The sequence below is a fragment of the Columba livia genome, chromosome 1 (assembly GCF_036013475.1).
Source record: "Columba livia isolate bColLiv1 breed racing homer chromosome 1, bColLiv1.pat.W.v2, whole genome shotgun sequence".
Classification (NCBI taxonomy): Eukaryota; Metazoa; Chordata; class Aves; order Columbiformes; family Columbidae; genus Columba; species Columba livia.
This window is the reverse complement of record NC_088602.1, coordinates 99163111-99182290: the sequence shown is the minus strand read 5'-3', so window position 1 is coordinate 99182290 and position 19180 is coordinate 99163111. Positions and strand designations below refer to the sequence as shown.

The window sequence follows — 19180 nt, the reverse complement described above, 5'->3', positions numbered from 1 at the left end:
ATATATATTTTTTGACTGGTTGGTTGGTTTTGATTGTATTGACTGTCTGTAATCCAGAAGGCATGGAAAATGGCTAAAAACATCTGCCAAACTGGTGTCTGCTTGGACTAATTACGAACGTTTTCAGCAAAGCCTCATCTGGGAGGGTGATACAGGCACTCTTCAGTCCGGCCCTCAGCCTGTGGTGCTGGGAGTTTACTTAAAATGATGTGGAGGGAGGTTCATGAATTGCCTCGTGTTAGGATATACCTCCTGACCGAAGTTCATTCAGAGAGCTGGTGTTCCTAGACCGAAGCATCTGAGGTCCTGGGACAAGGCAACTTGTTTTAACATGTGGTACCTGTTAACACAGTGCTCCTCATTGGTGCAACTCTATTCGGCACTCTCCGACCATTGCTATTAAATTAGAAAGGAGAAGTGGTCAAAGTAAATAGGAAAAAATAAATGACTTGATTTTAGATACTATCTTTTGGTCTCAGAATTCTGCCCCTGTGTTGCATTCCAGGGGGTCATACTTGGTGTTTAACATGAACATGGGCTTTATGTCTCTTTTTTTTTTCACTTTAAATTTACAGCTACTGGCAGTAACCTCCTATGAAATGTAGCTATTACTTATTTTGCTCTTGTGGAGTCTGACATTGTTTTTCTATTTTGAAAATAAATATGAAGCAGAGAAGAATCACTGTAAAAAAAAAAAAGGTAACTTTTACCAGAAAGGCAGCAGATGCCAGCCAGCTGAGACTCAGGAACTTCATTGCCTATTTTGAAGTGTGTTGTTGTGTATTTTAGCTAATTGTCATCTTCACAACATCTGGCTACTAGCTCTTAACATTTTTTTTTTTTAGTTTTGCCTGATAATTTTTGTGGTCACAAATTCAAGAGGAACCAAACCAACCAAGTTAAAGTTTCTTATTCCAGAAAACTGCTGTTCCTCCTTTGGTGTATATGAAGCCTCCCGAGAAAATAGTCTGTAATGATTCCTGCTGCCCCAGTGTGAGCTTCAGAAGACAGAGCTAGTTTGGGTAAGAAAAAAACTACTTTCTAGTTACATCAAGCATACCTTTCTAAATGTCTGCTGAGTTGCACAAACACCAGTAATGTTGGTCCTTTCTTTCCCCCCAACCTGAATCTGACAGAGACCCATGGAGTTTGAAGAGACTGCAGCAGTGACCTCCAAAACAGTTTTGAAAGAGCTTTACAGAAACTGTTAACCATGGAATAAAGACCTTTTTTTAAGAAAAAAAAAAAAAAGCATCACAAGTATTACTTTAAAGAAAAATTTTTAAGGTGAACAAAATAATTGTAACACTGAAAATGCGTAAGATCTAAGAAGCAACTGTGTCAAGGGACTCTACCAACTCGTCAGCTGTTGGACAAGCTTTAGGTTTTATATGATGAAGAAGCACCTACAGGTCAAAACCTAAACATGAACCAGATCAACACCAAAAGCCTTCTTTGTCTTGGGGCAAAGCTGGTCTTTTAATATAAACATGAATACAAACATGAATACATGAATACAAACATGAATACAAACATAGCAAATAGGTATTTCTGGACGGAGCAGATCTTGCCCAAAGTCTGATTTTGTTGACCCCGTGGTTAGTTGAACCAGTCTGATCTTGTACTCTGTGGTTAGTTTTAGCCTTGAATGTGAAAAGTTCATTACCTGTGCAGTTTTTCTTTTGACCTTCACCACATCCTTTGATTTTTATTCTACTTCCCTCTCCATCTCTCTGTCTATTAAGGACAGATTTAGAGTTAAATCTTAACTTGTACAGCATAAATTTTATATTCCCCACAAAAAATACCAAGGCATTTTAAAAAAAGCTAAAACTTCCCCTAGCTTTACTACACTCACCCATACCATGATCTACTATATGTGCATATCCTATTTATTTCCCTTTTGAATTAACAGCTAATTTCACTTGGTGCTTATTCAGCATCTAAGATGGGGATTCCGACCTGTGACAGGAACTTTTGTTGTGGCTCTAAGTTTGCAATGAGACAAGATTGAGGTGTCCTTCTTTTACCCCACCTTGCTTACTCCACCCTCCTTTTCCCAGTTGCAACTGGGAATTCCCCTCTTCCAAGCCATAACTTGCCCATGTCCTCATTGCACTGGTACAGGAGGGCTGGCTGTGCCCACCTCTCTGGGCAACCTGGGCCAGTGCTTCACCACCATCATAACAACAACAACAACAAAATCTTCCTTATATCTAGTCTAAATCTTCCCTCTTTTGGTTTAAAACCATTACCACCTGTACTATTGCTAGAGACCCTACTAAAAAGACTGTTTCTTCTTCAAGTACTGAAAGGCCACAATAAGGTCTCCCTGGAGCCTTCTCTTCTCCAGGCTGAACAACCCCAACTCTCTCAGTCTGTCTTCACTGCAGAGCTGTTCCAGCCCTCTAATCATTTTTGTGGCCTCCTCTGGCCCCTCTGCAACAGGTCCATGTCTTTCTGTACTGAGGCTCCAGAGCTGGACACAGGACTCCAGGTGGGGCCTCACCAGAGCACAGGGGCACATGGGGAAGGGGCTGTTCCAGTCAATAGTGATGTGGATAGATGGTATAGATTCATTGGGAGTATAGATCCACAGAGAGTGTATATCCGTAGTACAGCATGGATTTCAGCAGCCATGTAGGCACAAACATCACAACTCTGAAAAACCTTGTATCTCAGCATTGTGGTGAGGACTGCACTAGTGGGCTGTTAATCCCTGGGCAGGGGTGAGCGGTGAGTGGGCACGGAGGAAGCAAACTGTGGGGCTGGCAGGAGCTCCCCTACGGTGCCTGCAGAGCTGCCTTCGCTCCTCCATAAATTCTGCTCCTCACGGCTCTCCTAGATACACACAGCCTTCACATCTGCCCTGGGCAGGAGCTGCGTGGCAGGAGGAGCAGCAGAGGACAGGCAGTGAAGTACAGATGGTGTGGTCTGCATCTGGCAGGTGTTTGCTCCAGCTCTGATGGGTGAGGTGGGATTACACTGGGAACTCTGTAGGGCATGCTTGTAGCTGAGAGAATGTGGACTGTGGGCACCCATTTTTTAAAATAGTAATAATAATAATAATAATAATAATTTCTATTTTGCTTATACTGAGGGCTGACTCACAGGCACAGGGATACTAGGGAGGAGGGAGCAGACGTCTAGGGAGGCTTTGTGAGGGCAGACAAAAAGGACAAGTGAGGAAACACCAGGTACTTGGTGGGGTGAAGATCTGCTGGACTCACAGCAAACTGTGTCATGCAGGCAGGTGTAAAAATACACATAGCTCAGTGGGGTTTTAGTTCTGGGCTTTTGATGAAGAAAACAAAGCTGAGTGCACAGTGTGAGGCATAAACAAGTGGGCAAACATGATAAATCAGTAAGAAAGGACAACTAGCTGTGTGCATACAAATTGGGATGGAGTTAGCAGTAGCGATTACTCCCCATGCTGAATGATTGTATCTCAATGTGCTGTGACAATAAGATATATATCAGACACTATGTGGACCAGGCACTTTCTTGATGTATGAGACTGGCAAAGAGTCAGAAGACAAAGTATAGAAATAAATGATAAACGTGCAATCAGACAAAGCTTGTTGTAAATATCTGTGCTGGAACAGTGATTGATTATTTTAATAGGCAAAAAGTAGTGCTGAAGTTTGCAGATGCAGACTTTTTTTAGGCTAGTAAAACTTAAAGTAGGTTTTGATAAATTCCAAATTACTTGAGAGCCAGGTAACTTGGAGCAATGTGATAGATGAAAGAGATGTTGATGTATGTAAGGTAATGCATATCAGAAGACACATGAACGGCTCACAGGCAGGGCTGGGCTTTTGGGGAAAGACAGATGTGAGAATTGCTGGGAAGGGCTGGTAGATCAACTGACGTAAACTGAACAAAGTGCTGTAAGTAACAAAAACCGAGACAGGGAAAATAGCAAATGATAATGCAATAGACTGTTATGCCTTTTAGTAGTACATCCTGATCTGGAATGTGTCCAGCTGAAGTCTTACCACCTCAGGAAACACAGCAGAAATAAAGTTTGGTGACAGAAGTAAATGAGATGAGTCATGGAACTAAGATTTCTCGTTAGCCAGGATTGAAAAGCACGGCTTTGTTTAGGAGAGACCTAAAAGCTGGTAAGTCTTGTGGGTGCGATGAAGTTTTGTCTTGTTTTAAAGCACCTGTGAGTAAGCCAGTCAACCAGTGCTGCAGAGATCGTGGGCAGTGTGGGACACAAATGATCACAAATTGTGGAGATGAGCAAGACATCTCTGCTCTGTGCCACAGGGCACAATGACCTTCACCATAGGATCCCCTGGGGATGTGGAGGTTCACTTTGATCCATGGGGCTTTTCTACTTTCTTCCTCCTACCTGCCACTTTTAAGAGTGGAGCTGGGTTTCCCAGTTCTTAGTTCAGACCTTGTCTGTGGTGGGTCCTCCAGTGACTGCTGACAACTATTATAAATGAGTGAAAACAGGGATTGCTGCAAGAAAACAGCTGTAAAGTTACCTACATCCCACAAACTGGGAGGCCCTTCATTTTCAGCTCCGTGAGCAGCTGTCTTGGCACAATGAAGCCTTCCTGGTGAGTGCTCACCCTGAGCCAAGAAAACCCTCTGCCTTTCTTCCAGCCCTGAGAGTTTCTCATTTCTCAGACTTTGATCAGTGGAAGATCTTAAGCAGGACATTGTCTCTGCAGATCAGTATTAAAAAAGATCGTTAGTGTTTAACACCTCTGATTTAAATAGTTGCAGACATACATCTCACAGTGGAAAGCTACCCGTCCTTTTGGGCAGACAGGGGACCCATGTCTGTATCTACAGCACCTACTGAAATCCACTGAATGTTGCTGTGATGGGGTAAAATCTCTGACAAAACCGCAAGTTACTTTACATGGAGTGTGCCTGCAAACACAGCACAGCAGCTGGGGACTGTTCAGCCTCACGATCAGCTTTAAGCTCCGGAACAGTTGTTAGTACCTGTATATTCTGGTATCGCCTCACAGCCTTACCTATCCTTGACACTCTAAACCATGGGGTGCCAGGTCTATACCCACATGGCTTACAACCTAAACAGATAGCAAGGAACAATGCAGAAGAGGACTTGCAGGGAGAAGTGAAGTGACTTACCCCATCTTGCACAGCTTGTAACTCCTGGAATCTAGCAAAGCTCTCATGTTCCCAAATCTGCTTCTCTGTTCCCACGCCTTTGACTATTCATTTTCTCAGTAGACAACTTACCTTTCTTTCAGTTCGTTCAGTCCTACTGTCTAATTTCTACTGACAGGTACCTTATAAATCCAGAACAGGTTGGGTATGAACTCTTCAAGAGAGCGTGTGGATTACTGAAATAAGGTTCAGGGATTTTCAAATGACAAGGAAATAACACGGTAATTAAAGCCTTTTAGTTTAAACTGCCTTGCTCTGTGGATTGAATTCAGTAACTTACAATCACCTTGTTTCTGATTTCTGGTCTCCAGACAGATAATTTTATTTAGTAAAATGTTTTCTGTTGCATTTTACATTTTGGGCTTTTGTTGTTGACTGTTGCCTTAGACTGGGGCTGAAGATCTTTAAATTCTTCTCTGCTTTAGCAGTCTTGCAACCGGTTTCTTGGCAGGCAGAGGCTTTGCTCACAGGTTCCCCAAATAATTCCCCAGGAAACGCAAACTTCCCTGCACAGTGTGAGTGATGTGTCTGGCCTGGGCAAGGCCACACGCTCCTTCAGGAGACAACAGACACCAATCAGACCCTGACCCGACATCCTGTAGGATATATATGTTCTATTTACAATAATATTCTGAGCAGCAATGTTACTCTTCTGCCACACCTGATTACTGCATGCAACCAAGAACAGATTTTGTGAGACTCTGGTAGAGAGGATCTCATTGCTGTGCGGATCCTAAAAGGTCCTTTCTAGTGCAAGACTCAGCATGTGAACTCCACACAGCACAGGAGCCTACAAAGCAAGAGATCTGTTGCAGCGCTGGGACAGAGGGCAGGTTGCCCAGAGAGGTGGTAGATGCCGCACGGAATCATTTTGGTTGGCAGAGACCCTCAGGATCATAGAGTCCAACCATAATCTAACACTGGCACTAAACCGTGTCCCTAAGAGCCTCTTCTAAAGGCCTTTTAAACCCCTCCAGGGATGGTGATGGAAGCAGGGGCTGGCCACTTGGGAAGAATATAAGGCTGCTGCTAGAGGATGTAGGAAGGCAGCTAGGATAGCCAAGGCCTCCTTAGAATTACAGCTGGCGAGAGGGGTCAAGGACAGCAAAAAGAACTTTTTCAAATACATAGCAGATAATACTAATACCAGAGGCAATGTAGGCCCACTGATGAATGGGGTGAGTGCCCTGGTGGCAGAAGATACAGAGAAGGCAGAATTACTGAATGCCTTCTTTGTCTCTGTCTACTCTGCTGGAGGCTGTCCTGGGGAGCCCTGTACCCCTGAGACCCCGGATGAAGCCAGGTCAATGGAGGAGTTTGCTTTAGTCGATGAGGACTGGGTTAGGGAGCAATTGGATAGTCTGGACATCCATAAATCCATGGATCCAGATGGGATGCATCCACGGGTGCTGAGGGAGCTGGCTGAAGTCATTGCTGGACCGCTCTCCATCATCTTTTCAAAGTCTTGGGAAATGGGAGAGGTGCCCAAGGATTGGAGGAAAGCAAAAGTCACTCCAGTCTTCAAAGGAGAAGAAGAGAAGAAGAAGGAGAACCTGGGTAATTATAGACCGGTCAGCCACACCTCTGTCCCTGGGAAAGTAATGGAACAGCTTGTCCTTGGTGCCATCTCAAGGCATATCAAGGATAAGAGGGTTATTAGGGGCAGTCAGCATGGCTTTACCAATGGTAAGTCACGCTTGACCAACCTCATAGCCTTTTATGAGAATGTAACAAGGTGGATGGATGATGGCAGAGCGGTGGATGTGGTCTACCTTGACTTCAGTAAAGCCTTTGACACAGTCTCCCACAGCATCCTCACAGCTAAGTTGAGGAGGTGTGGTCTAGACAATAGAGTAGTGAGGTGGGTTGCAAACTGGCTTAAGGAGAGAAGCCAGAGAGTGGTAGTCAATGGTGCGGAGTCTAGTTGGAGGCCAGTATCTAGTGGAGTGCCTCAGGGGTCAGTACTGGGGCCAATATTATTCAATATATTCATTAACGATTTAGACGAGGGACTAGAGTGTACTATCAGCAAGTTTGCTGATGACACTAAGCTGGGAGGAGTGGCTGACACGCCAGAAGGCTGTGCTGCCATCCAGAGACCTGGACAGGCTGGAGAGTTGGGCGGGGAATGACCTGATGAAATTTAACAAGGGCAAGTGTAGAGTCCTGCATTTGGGCAGGAACAACCCCAGGTTCCAGTAGAGGTTGGGAAATTATGTATTAGAGAGCAGTGTAGGGGAAAGGGACCTGGGGGTCCTGGTGGACAACAGGATGACCATGAGCCAGCACTGTGCCCTTGTGGCCAGGAAGGCCAATGGCATCCTGGGGTGTATTAGAAGGGGGGTGGTTAATAGATCGAGAGAGGTTCTCCTTCCCCTCTACTCCGCCCTGGTGAGACCCCATCTGGAATATTGTGTCCAGTTCTGGGCCCCTCAGTTCAAGAAGGACAGGGAACTGCTGGAGAGAGTCCAGCATATGGCAACGAAGATGATTAAGGGAGTGGAGCATCTCCCTTATGAGGAAAGGCTGAGGGAGCTGGGTCTCTTTAGTTTGGAGAAGAGGAGACTGAGGGGTGGCCTTATTAATGTTTATAAATATATAAAGGGTGAGTGCCACGAGGATGGAGCCAGGCTCTTCTCGGTGGCAAACAATGATAGGACAAGGGGTAATGGGATCAAGCTGGAACACAAGAGGTTCCACTTAAATTTGAGAAAAAACTTCTTCTCAGTGAGGGTGCCAGAGCACTGGAACAGGCTGCCCAGGGGGGTTGTGGAGTCTCCTTCTCTGGAGACATTCAAAACCCGCCTGGACACGTTCCTGTGTGACCTCACCTAGGCGTTCCTGCTCCAGCAGGGGGATTGGACTGGATGATCTTTTGAGGTTCCTTCCAATCGCAAACATACTGTGATACTGTGATGGTGACTCCACCACTTCCCTGGGCAGCCTGTTCTAGTGCCTGACAACCCTTTCTGAGAAGATTTTTTTCCTAATATGCAATCTAAACCTCTCCTGGAGCAACTTGAGGCCATTTCCTCTTGTCCTATCATTTGTTACTCAGGAGAAGAGACCAACACCCTCTGTGCTACAACCTCCTTTCAGGTAGTTGTAGACAGCTATCAGGTCTCCCCTCAGCCTCCTTTTCTCCAGGCTGAACAGCCCCAGTTCCCTCAGCTGCTCCTCACCAGACTTGTGCTCCAGACCCCTCACCAGTTTCGTTGCCCTTCTCTGAACTCTCTCTGGTACTTCAATGTCTTTCTTATGATGAGCGGCCCAAAACTGAACACAGGATTTGAGGTGCTGCCTCACCAGTGCTGAGTATAGTGGTACTATCACTTCTGTATTCCTGCTGGCCACACTATTCCTGACACAAGCCAGGATGCTGTTAGCCTTTTTGGCCATCCCTGGAGGCATTCAGGGCCAGGCTGGATGGGGCTCTGAGCAACCTGATCTAGTTGAAGATGTTCCTGCTCACGGCCAGGGGTTGGGCCCAAACTATTCTATGATTCTATGAATGGGAAAGTAGTTAGCAACACCCTCAATGACCTCCCACTCTGAAGCTAACCGTTTTATAATAATAATCAAAACAGATAAAAATCTTAAAAACGTATTAATGAAAACATATGGCTAGACTGGAAGTCAAAGCTGCTTGAAACTACTGGGAGTCTTTCCATTGTGTTCAGTGGATTAATATCACACTGAAAGAATACTCAAAATTACTGCCAGAGGTAAAACATTCAGCCCAGCAACACATGCACAAGAAAGCTAAAGCTTTTTCTCTCCTATCTGAAGTCTTACTAATTCAAAATCAAAAATCACAACAAGGCAATGTTGACAGCGTGAAACCTTCAGACTGCTGGCACTAAACCCTTCTGAGGCTGACCCCAGCTCAAGCTGCTAAAATCAACAAGGTATTTTCCTGGAAGCAGGATCTCTCTCCTCTTCCTTTCTTAATGCTTGGGAAATACCCTAAAGGCTTACTGAAATGCTTATTTTGATAAGTGAAAAACCAGTATTTTACTTTAGGAGAGTCGTCATGATTTTCTAACTTGTTGGCTTTTGAGACAAATCTGCTTTTTATGCATTACAGAGTTTATTTGTATGCATTCATTTTTCCTAAAGTTAAATAAAAAAAAAAAAAACAACCAACCAGTTTGAAAGTTTTCGTAATCAAGATAAAACTGTGGAATTTTTCTTCTTTTACCTACTGTATAATTTACTGATTTATCAATAATCTTCACTGAGTTATGCTTTTGACACAGAGCTGTTGCTTTTGTTTTATCCCCCCTAGTAAACAGAAATGGGCATAATGCAGAGTAAGGAGATGCTTAGATGTTTAAATCGTTGAATTCAGCAAAAAAGGACTGAGATTAAAAAGGAGTTTAAAAAAACCTATATTTCTGTGTAAGCCTACGATGGATTCTTAAGCATTCAGTATTATGCCCTGTAACATCGTTGTAACCTGTTATTCTTACTGCTAAGTTAAAATATTCCACAAAGCTATCAATCAATCTCTCCTCTTCATCTCCCTCTGGTTTATACGGAGATGAATCCTGAAATATCTTTTGCAATCATGGTACCAAGTAATACAGAGGGGCAAATCATGCTTGCCAACTGCTGAGAAAATGCTCCTTAACGTCACATTTCTGAGTGTGATGCCACACACTCCCCCTCCTACTAGTTACACAAAGACGGACCCCAGTATAAGACAATTCTGCTATTATGCATCTATTTGAATATTTTTTGATATACTCAGTGGATTAGTCGCACATCAGATCTGGGTAAGGGCTGTCATCACGGAGTTCTCCTTACTCTGCTGTGTCTCCCTCTTAGAAGCCTGGTCATGCTTTTGATATATTCCCTGGTTCATGAACTGTGAACATTCAGCACAATCTGCGTGTTATCCCTGCGATTTTCAGGACTCGTCCCACCATGACCATTTTGCAAAAAGCAATGAAAGTGAAGACTCCATCTGGATGGCTGGCAATGGAGAAGAAGAGCCTCATGTTTCAGCTTCAAGATGAGTTACACTTAAAAACACAAGCAAGTTCTTCCCTTCTCCTTGGGTATTTCCTTTATGCAGATACAAAAATTACCTATGGCTACTGCTAAGGGAAAATTTGCAATTACTTTGCTAATAATCAACATGAACTCTTTCAGGGATGCTGTGTGGAAGACACTTCACTGATCTTCTGCAACACAAAGCCAGGCTCAAGCTACATATTAATCATAAGAACATACAGAAGAGATGTGACAAAATTTGATTTGCTTGTCACTGATCTTCCCATGGCAGTTGCTAAGAAGAGATACAGCAGAATGCATGGACACACACATACACATACCCTTTTATTTTTTCTTAGAAAGAAAAGGTTAAGACTTCATGACAAGCAATCAACTTAACTGTCTAAAAGAGATTGCAGTTATGGGAAATATATTTCTGAGGTAAGGATTAATTATTCATGTAATGTTCAGGTCTGGGAATGAGGCTTTAAAAGCCTTTAACTCTGAGACTAAATAAAAAAAAAGTCAAAAAGCTTCTGGTCTTGCTTCAGTCCAGCTTTCACAGGATTGGAGCAGAAGATTGCTAAAAATCACTGAAGAGAAAGTAAAAACTACAGCTAGGTGCACTAACTGTGTGTATAGGTGAAAAACCCCCATGATTAATGTACAGATTTTGGAACTGACTTAGTAATTTTGTGCAGTGTAAGAAATAATACAGTCTCCCCTAACTTAAACTTGTGCACTCATCCTCATGGTGCACTGGCACACTTACAAGTTACCTCTGCCCTGCTTGTCTATGATATATTTCCTGTTGTACATTTTAATTTACATGCGACTCTGACATCATGTGCAGCAGTCTCCTTAGTAGGAATTATGGGCATTTCTTAGCTCAATAAAAGTAGTGAAGAAACTAGTTTGAGAGCCAGCCTTATTAAGAAAATGAATGTGCTTTACGTAAAGAAAGCAGACTTTATGTGGTGTTTGCTTTAGTTCATACTCTGTCAATTTGGCCTATAAAAACAGATGACTCTTACTCAAGTCAGTCAAGAAATGTACTTTTCCTGTAGTTTTCACAAATTCTCTTCTCCCAAGTATTTTAAAGCCTGAATTGAGTTCTGATTGCCTTCATTAAAGATGTTGAGAACTAATTGCAGTGGAAGAGACTGGAACCAGAACTGTTTGCATCTAATATTTCCATCTAGGTTTGCAAAGAACAACCTGAGCTTTTGCAGCATTTTCAAACATTTTTTCAAATACTAGCACTCTGAAATTATTTCATTAAAGAATAAAAATGCAATACTGGAGTTAGACCGTGCACTAACTTTTCCTAATGGCTCTGGTATCCAGTTCTTGAACTACACGCTCCAACTCATTGCTGCTCGGGCTGTAACATCTCATCTATGTTGTTCTTTCAGAATCAAATCAGTAACCTCACTAACAACATTTCTGAAGTAGGTAGTGATATTTTCACTTATAAGCTAGTGGCACAGAATCTTTCTTGAGCCAAATGAAATAAAACCAATGCTAAAACATATGCAGGAATTCAGTTTTGGTGATGAGATTAAAAATGTCCCTCTGATTTTAAATAGCTGCATGCTGTGGGTTGCATGACAGTAGCCAGGATTGTCTAAACCAGGTTACCAATTCCATGCAATGATCATGCACTCTGAGACACCGAATAACCTAGTGCACTTTTATTAAGTAAATGGAAGCAGAGGTTAATGAACATTTATTGGACCAACTTAACACCTTGAAATCACAGGCATCAGTCAGACTGAGAGGCAGTACACTGATATGATCAAGTTTTCGTTAAAAATCTATCAGCCCCTGTACAAAAATAAAGTATAAAAGGGGGGCAAACAGAAATATTTGTTTCTTCCCAGTCCCGGGGCTGCTTCTGAGGTCACATTTAGCATACATTTAGAGAAGCTCAAGAGGTGCTCTAAATTATGCAGTGATATTTACAGTATTAGGAAGACCCTTCTCCACTTGGAGACTGGAAAAATAAATTGTAACATTGGCTCTGTACCTGCACGAGTCTTCCCTGTGGAAACAAAACTTCCAGCTGAATTTCTGGCAGCCTTTTGCCCTCTACGTACCACACAGATAACAGAGATGGATTGGAAGGGTTTAGGCAGAGCAGGAGGCAGAGAAGGTGTGTGGATTGGGCAGACTGAGGAGTCCTGGGCTGGTAGTTCAGCTGGACTTAAAGCCCAGGGTGGGTTCCAAGTTAATTTTTTGCTACTAAAGGTTTCTACAAGGAAAACAGTCTGCAGTAGATGCAGGACAGTATACTAACTGATGTGCTTTACAGTTTTTGTCTCTTGGTAAAAGGCTGTACAGTGAAAATAAAAGACCCAAAGCTCTCCAAATTAGTCTTTCCTTTGTGTAATATTAACAGCATAGTAGCTCCACTTAAGAGAAGAAAAGCGTATTAGTTACATTAAATCACTACTTATTGTCATCTGTGTAAGGCAGAACCAGCCTCAGGGGCCCTATGAGTTTTCTTTCCTTACATGCTAGATACACAGGAGCTGCAAGAAATTCACATTAACAGAGTCAAAAGTGTGTACTCGAAACATTTATGGTGGACTATACCCAAATTATCAAAATTACTTTACCTGTTACATGTCATAAACATTTAAAAAGCATGTGTCACTGAAGTCAGATACCAATGCTTACCAGAGAAGAAGTTTGTATTTCTAACATCAGAAACACTCCCGTGCTTGCTTTTCAGTAGATCTTCTCATCTTTGTGCTTTACTGGGAAAAGAGGTAGTTTTGAGAGTGAATGAACCTGTCACTTCCATGAGCTGGGCTTGCATGTAACTCTACCATTGCAACAGCTGACCTACAGAAACACCTCCTAAGGTTCATCCCACACTAAAATGAGACAGCACGACCACTTGAAAAATTACCTCTTACTAAATAGTTCACAGTTTGTACCCATCACCTTTTGCAGGGGCTAAATTCAGAACAGATGAACAGCTACTAGTACACAGATAGGTTCCCTCTTACTTGCTGGCCTGCTTACAGGAGGCCCACACAGCTTCTCCTTGACTAGTGTCCAACACTCTGCCAGCTACAGATTCCAGGGACACAGTTACGGTACACGTTTTGGGACGCAGTCACAGGACTGTGATTCCAGCTGTGGCGTACACAGGTTCAGCAGGTGGGGTAAAGCGATGGATCAAGTTCCTTTCTGCGCTGCATGCTATGAGCTGTGCTGGGAACGCTGCCTGAAATAAACACCTTGCCTGGCCCGGCTGGCTGGGATGCCCAGCTGGACCTAGGTTTCGCCTAAGGATTTTTCAGGAATAGAGATTTGACCACCAGACCCGCAGTAGGAGTAGGCAGGAGAAAAACCAGCGATCTCTGCACTTCATGATAATTACCCTTTGATGAATGTTCGACCCTGAGAACCTTTTCTGATCACAGGTGCAGTGGTCCCAAGCAACTGGAACAGCCCGCAGATTAATTACAGCTGATAGTTGAAATTTGAGGATAAATCCTTTGAGAACACTGTAGCATTTTAATACAAACACTGAACTTCATGCTACAGAACAGCACAGCCAACCAAGCTCTTGAGATAAATCATCTCTTGGTGGCAATGCTTGCTGCTGTTAACCGTTTTTAGAAAAAATTCAAACCATCTGGGCCAGTGAGAGCATGAAGAGGGAAACAAAACACCAGGTGTGCACAGAGTTAAACTTCCTTGGCTCTGCTCTAGTTCTAAATTAGTTCAACCTGTGCTGGTACAGGCAGAGCAGAGCTCCTGGAACAGACCACAGGCTGTGCCCCTACCAAGGCCTTCTCTTAACACACTTTAAGAAACCTTTTCTCACTGCAAGAGTCACTGATTGGTTCTTGAAACTCCCTGCAATGAAATGAAGGACCCAAAACCATTTAATTGTTGAACACATAAAAGGAAGTATATTTAAAATAAAAAAAATTGGTCAGACTGTAGAGTCAATTACCATTTTTAAAGGAATTTACAGGGCTGTTGTAGATGAGTCTTTTGGAATAGTCAGTTTATCGCAATGCCTAAACTGGTTTCTTCATTGCACAGTATTTTCTTTTAAAATGTGTGCATCTTTTAACAATTACATACATATTAAAAATCAGCTTTTTTCCTTAAACTTAATTAAAACGTTAATACTCTCAGACAACACAGATCTGAAATGGTGAAACCAGTAATTGCCCCCTCCCACCTTACAACAAATTAAATTGAGACAAAATTACAAACACATTTCACTACATGATTATTATTAATAAAAATCAGTTTGTTTGTTTGTTTTTTATAAAGTTGCCCAAAATGCAAGGGATGTGCATAGGTTTACAACTCAGTCAGAATAATATTTTACTTTATTCCCTTGGGTACGTGTTCCCATGAACGGAATGTACTTTGCTGTAGATTACAGGTTTTTTCAACACAGATACACCAACGGCATGAACGCTTGCGACTGTCCACATGCATTAAGAGTCAAGACCCAATTTAGAATCTCTAAAAGTTGTACAGAGTTCTTCAAAGAGACAGTATCACATTATCTGGATGTTACACAAAAGTACTTAAAAATACTATCCTAGGAAAAAAAAAGCGAAGAAAGGCCTTTAAAATTTATGAATTTGTTTTGTAACCACTAGACTAATTATTTCAAATAAATAAAGGAAAGCAAAGTATTCCAATCCATAAAATCAGACTCTAAAAAGAATGTAGTGTTCCACCCCCAAGTTAAGGTAACAGAACCATATTATTATTACTATTAAAATAGATTATAGAAAGCAGCATCTATTTTGTGCAGTTTTTAGGGGTCCTTGAAATAAAAAGCTATGATTTCCAAAAATATAACATTCCAAAGGACTGAATAATACATATATGTAAAGATACATTTTATTAAAGTTTAGGAGAAATGATCAAAAAAAGATACTGTCTCTTTAAATTAGTGTTTAATTTGTTTTTCCCCCTCCTCCTATCTATTCAGACATGACAATAGTTATAAATTTAGGTCACACTACATCTAGGTAGTCTATAGGGGCCAAGACCTGTTGACACAAGGTCAATAACGAAGAGGTTTTCCATGTATGAGGTGGTTCCCAGTAATGACAGGGTTTGTTGGTTTTTGTTTTTTTTCTCTTTTTCTAGAATTCTCTCGTGACCGCTCTAGTAGACCCAGGAGACCGGGACCCACTGTGAGGCTGTACACACAAGCTCAATGGCTTCCTCCAGGTGCCTGATAGTTTCATCAATTTCGTTGTTGATAATTGTTAGGTCAAAGTAGTGTGCATATGTTCTCTGTAAGATTTCAGACTCCTTCTGCAGGCGCTGAAGAGATTCATCCTGTTCGGCAGTCAGAAAAGAAAATGGGAGAGAGAGAAGTTAGATTTTTTTGTACTCTTCTACAACAGCTTGCTATCTGTTACTTACAGAGAAGGAAATGGGAAAAAAGCCTTAGGGAGGCTTAGATCCCCCACCTAAATCTATGGAAATCACACAGGAGAAATGGCACAATTTGTCTCTTCAAGCTGACATTCAAACAGCACTCAGTTATTGACATTACTCGGGACAAAACTCAAGTCTACAATTAAAAAGCAAGGCAGAGGATGGAAGCTTAGAAAAGCAGCACAGACATGGAACAATGGAGAACACATATGAATAAAACGTACAAAGTGCACAAATATGAGCTATATGGCCTAGGTCCAGGTAAGAACACGAGAAACAGGAGAGGGTATACTGTTGGGTATTAGCAGTTCCTGGTTTTGGTAATGTTTTACTGCTCAACATCAGCCTGCTGGGCCTACTTCCTTTAATAATCATTTACTGACAAGGAAGTTTTCACTCTACATTTCTCTGCGGTTCCTATTTCAGAGCATGCCATCTCCAGCACCTCCTAGTGTGAGGTCCTGAAGAGAAACCACACAGCTCATGCTCAAGAAGGGCCAGCGACAGCAAACTGGTCTTTCCACGCCTTGATGTCGATGCCCTCACAGAAGGATGTGCATCCTACTTTGTGGGTGCGCTCCTGGAGCCTGTGCGGCCAGCAATGCGGCAGCTATGGGCTTCGTTAGCGAGCTCGGCCTTTCTCAGAGAGCAGGATTGCAAAAAGCTTCTTTCTAGGGCTCTGCAGCAATTATAAGTTTGAACTATCTTCCTGAAAATTCTCTTAGAAATTAAAAAAATATCATTTGCTGCTTTCAGGAACCTTGAAATAGCCACAGGAAAGTGATCAAGTGCTTCCTGCCGCTCAAGTTTGGGATCAATATGGGGAAAAATTAAATATGAACAGTATAGACTCTTGCTGATCTGTAGTATCTATAGGGTCACCCTACTTGATCAGTCAACTAGGATACACTTTATTCTAACAGAGTTTTAGGCTGCAGGAAGTACAGGCACAGTGCCTATAGCTGTTTTCACAAGAAATTATTCTGGGAACAGATTTTTATCTACCTAAAAGGAGACTCGATCCTTTTTTGTTATTTAAGCTTCTCAAGTATTTGAAATTATGGTGACAAGTAGCTGTGGAACAGTGCCTTTCAGGTCCTCTGAAGGGAACAACCTGTGCCGAGACAGTTCTCCTTCCTTGTAGCAATGAAACCAACCAAGCCTGGAGAAGTTCTGTACCCAAGTTACAGTTCTGCTTCTCTCCTGACGCTGCAGCCCCAAACGAGGGGGGAATGTCACCTTCACTTGATAATAACTACAAATTTCAGTCAAACAAAGTCAGACAAATACTTCTCACACACACTTCTGTACAGATGATGATCCTTGTGTGGACCTTTATGCATCACCAGTGATGCCTGGAGCTTCCGTAGAAGATACCAGTGCATGCAAATTTAATTTATGCTATTATCAAATTGAACAGTATGGATGAATAATAATATTAAATATATTTGTGGAACATTTTGTATGGCCCAGTGTCTTTAAGCCAAAAACCTAGTGAGGTAAACTGCCAACTTTTCATAAATTCCAGAAGAAACATTAATTTATATCAGCTAAATATTTAAACTTTTCTATTTAAATTAACCTACAAAGGGGAAAAAAAGAATCATACTTGCCAAGCAGAATATTTTCAGTGCTTTCAACATACCTAGCTAGGATTAGTTTTATATTTTAAAACCAGTCTTGGCAAAAAACATATTGCACCTTTAAGAGAGTTTTAATCTCATGGCACAGGCTAAAACAACCTGAGAAATCTCCATGAAGCCCTAGGACTGCTAATTCACATGTAGCTTTTTAACTGCTACTCAGATTTCCCATCAGCGTCATCTTTACCTGCTCCAAATACAAGAAAGAACTTTTTTCACCAAGTGTGTGTCTTACTGTGACTGACAGAACAAAAAGCTGAAAAAGTAGAAATCTTACTCTCTGGTTTCTTTATACTAGCACATAATTTTGACACAGGTCTCTGAAGTAATTATTACATTAAATTTTTATTCCAAAGGCAAGAGTAATGTTGAATGGGAACAAGCATATCTACATTCTAAAACTACTGAAATAACCAGGACTACCTTGTCAGCCCCTAGCTGGTACTTACAGGCAATTTTCTGCACCATTTTGGCAGCTATGTACAATTAGTACGAGTGCAGGAAAATGAAAAGAAAAGCAAAGATGAAATTTAAGAAAACATAAGGGGGGAAAACGGACAGTCATTTACAGAAATGTTCTCAAAAAGTGTACATAAAATAAACAAAGAAGGATAAAAGGATAAACAGAAAGGGATACTCATCATGCAAATGAACCTTTCAAAAAGGAAGCATGAATGGGAAATACGAAACACTCTCCACCCTTGTTTGACGCCTCACAGGCTACTAATACATAGACACAATTAGTGTATCTCCCTTCATGCAGCACAGTAAACCGTGGAAAACAGGACACTGTATTCGGGTAATGTCTGTTGCTAATACCATTACCTGTCCCTCCCTTTCTTAAAGTTTAATTGATTCATAAATTAGCATGCTTTATATGCATGGCCCCAGTTCAGCAATTCACGAGCCTGAGTGAATACCTGTGTGCACAGAGCACAAGAGCTAGCAATAAAGACAGTTTTATAGCATGAATGCAAATATTTAGAACACAGTACTTTCCTTCTACTATTATTTCTTTGGCATGAACAGATATTTCCCCACCACTGCTGTAACAGGTACATTTCCATCCTGTTCCCGGTGTACCAAGAAAGCATCTGTTCAGCAACAGGGAACTAGTAGACTGCCTCAGCTGCCAATAAAATTGCGGCTTGAGGCCAATATTTTTCACTCTCCACTTGCTATTGCTATTTTAACAATAAGTCACGGTATTTACACTTAAATATGTTTGTCTGGTTCCTTATTCTCCTGCAAGCCTCTGCAGTGATGTCATAGTTTCATACTTATGGTATTGTAATTACATTTCTTTAGAAACAGGCTGTAGAGATCAGGCTTCTGACTGTTTTTGCGTGATCAAGGAGGTATATAGGATATCTGGAACAGATTCATGGTGAAATCCAATTGATTACATACCTTATATCATGGTTTGAAAAATGCTGAGCAGATAAGGTGTTTGTATGAATACTGTTTGCCCTGTTGTAAGCTAAATCCATAATTGCTTGATATAACCTCTGAAATCAGCAACAAACTGCAGAGCGGGTACTCTATAAAAACTAAATAGGCACTCGGGGTGCAGGCCTCCACGAGTACTGAACATTATTCCACAAGCAATTACCTCTTTGGTCAAAATTGCCAATTATTAGAGAACAGTCTGAAATTAATAAAGCTATTTCTGATATATATTTACTGTATAGAAAAAAGGAAAAGATAAAGGTGAGATGATGGCAGTCACGCACAAGCATTTCTTTAGTTCAGGCCAGCTGTAATCTAGCGCTGACACTGCAGCTCAGAGTTCAGTAATTTGTGCTAACCATTTGTCAAGGATTTGGAAATGGATCTTTGAGCTAGGGCAGGGAATGAAATAAAAGAATATGTATTTTTAGAACATATCATGTGCATCCTTCTGCTCGCAGTTCATATTTTGAATTAGAAAAAACAGTTAATAA

The 19180-nt window shown here is 41.7% G+C and overlaps 1 protein-coding gene across 11 annotated transcripts in view; it reads right to left on the bottom strand.

Moving 5' to 3' along the window:
• Positions 1-14059: 14059 nt before the first annotated feature.
• Positions 14060-19180, bottom strand: part of CASK (calcium/calmodulin dependent serine protein kinase) — a 210326-nt gene continuing 205205 nt past the window's right edge. For all 11 annotated transcript variants that reach the window (XM_065069882.1, XM_065069924.1, XM_065069896.1 and 8 more), the window contains one exon: positions 14060-15492. In XM_065069882.1, the coding sequence (XP_064925954.1) occupies positions 15316-15492 (177 nt within the window). In that variant the 3' untranslated portion in view covers positions 14060-15315. The remainder of the gene's footprint in view (positions 15493-19180) is intronic.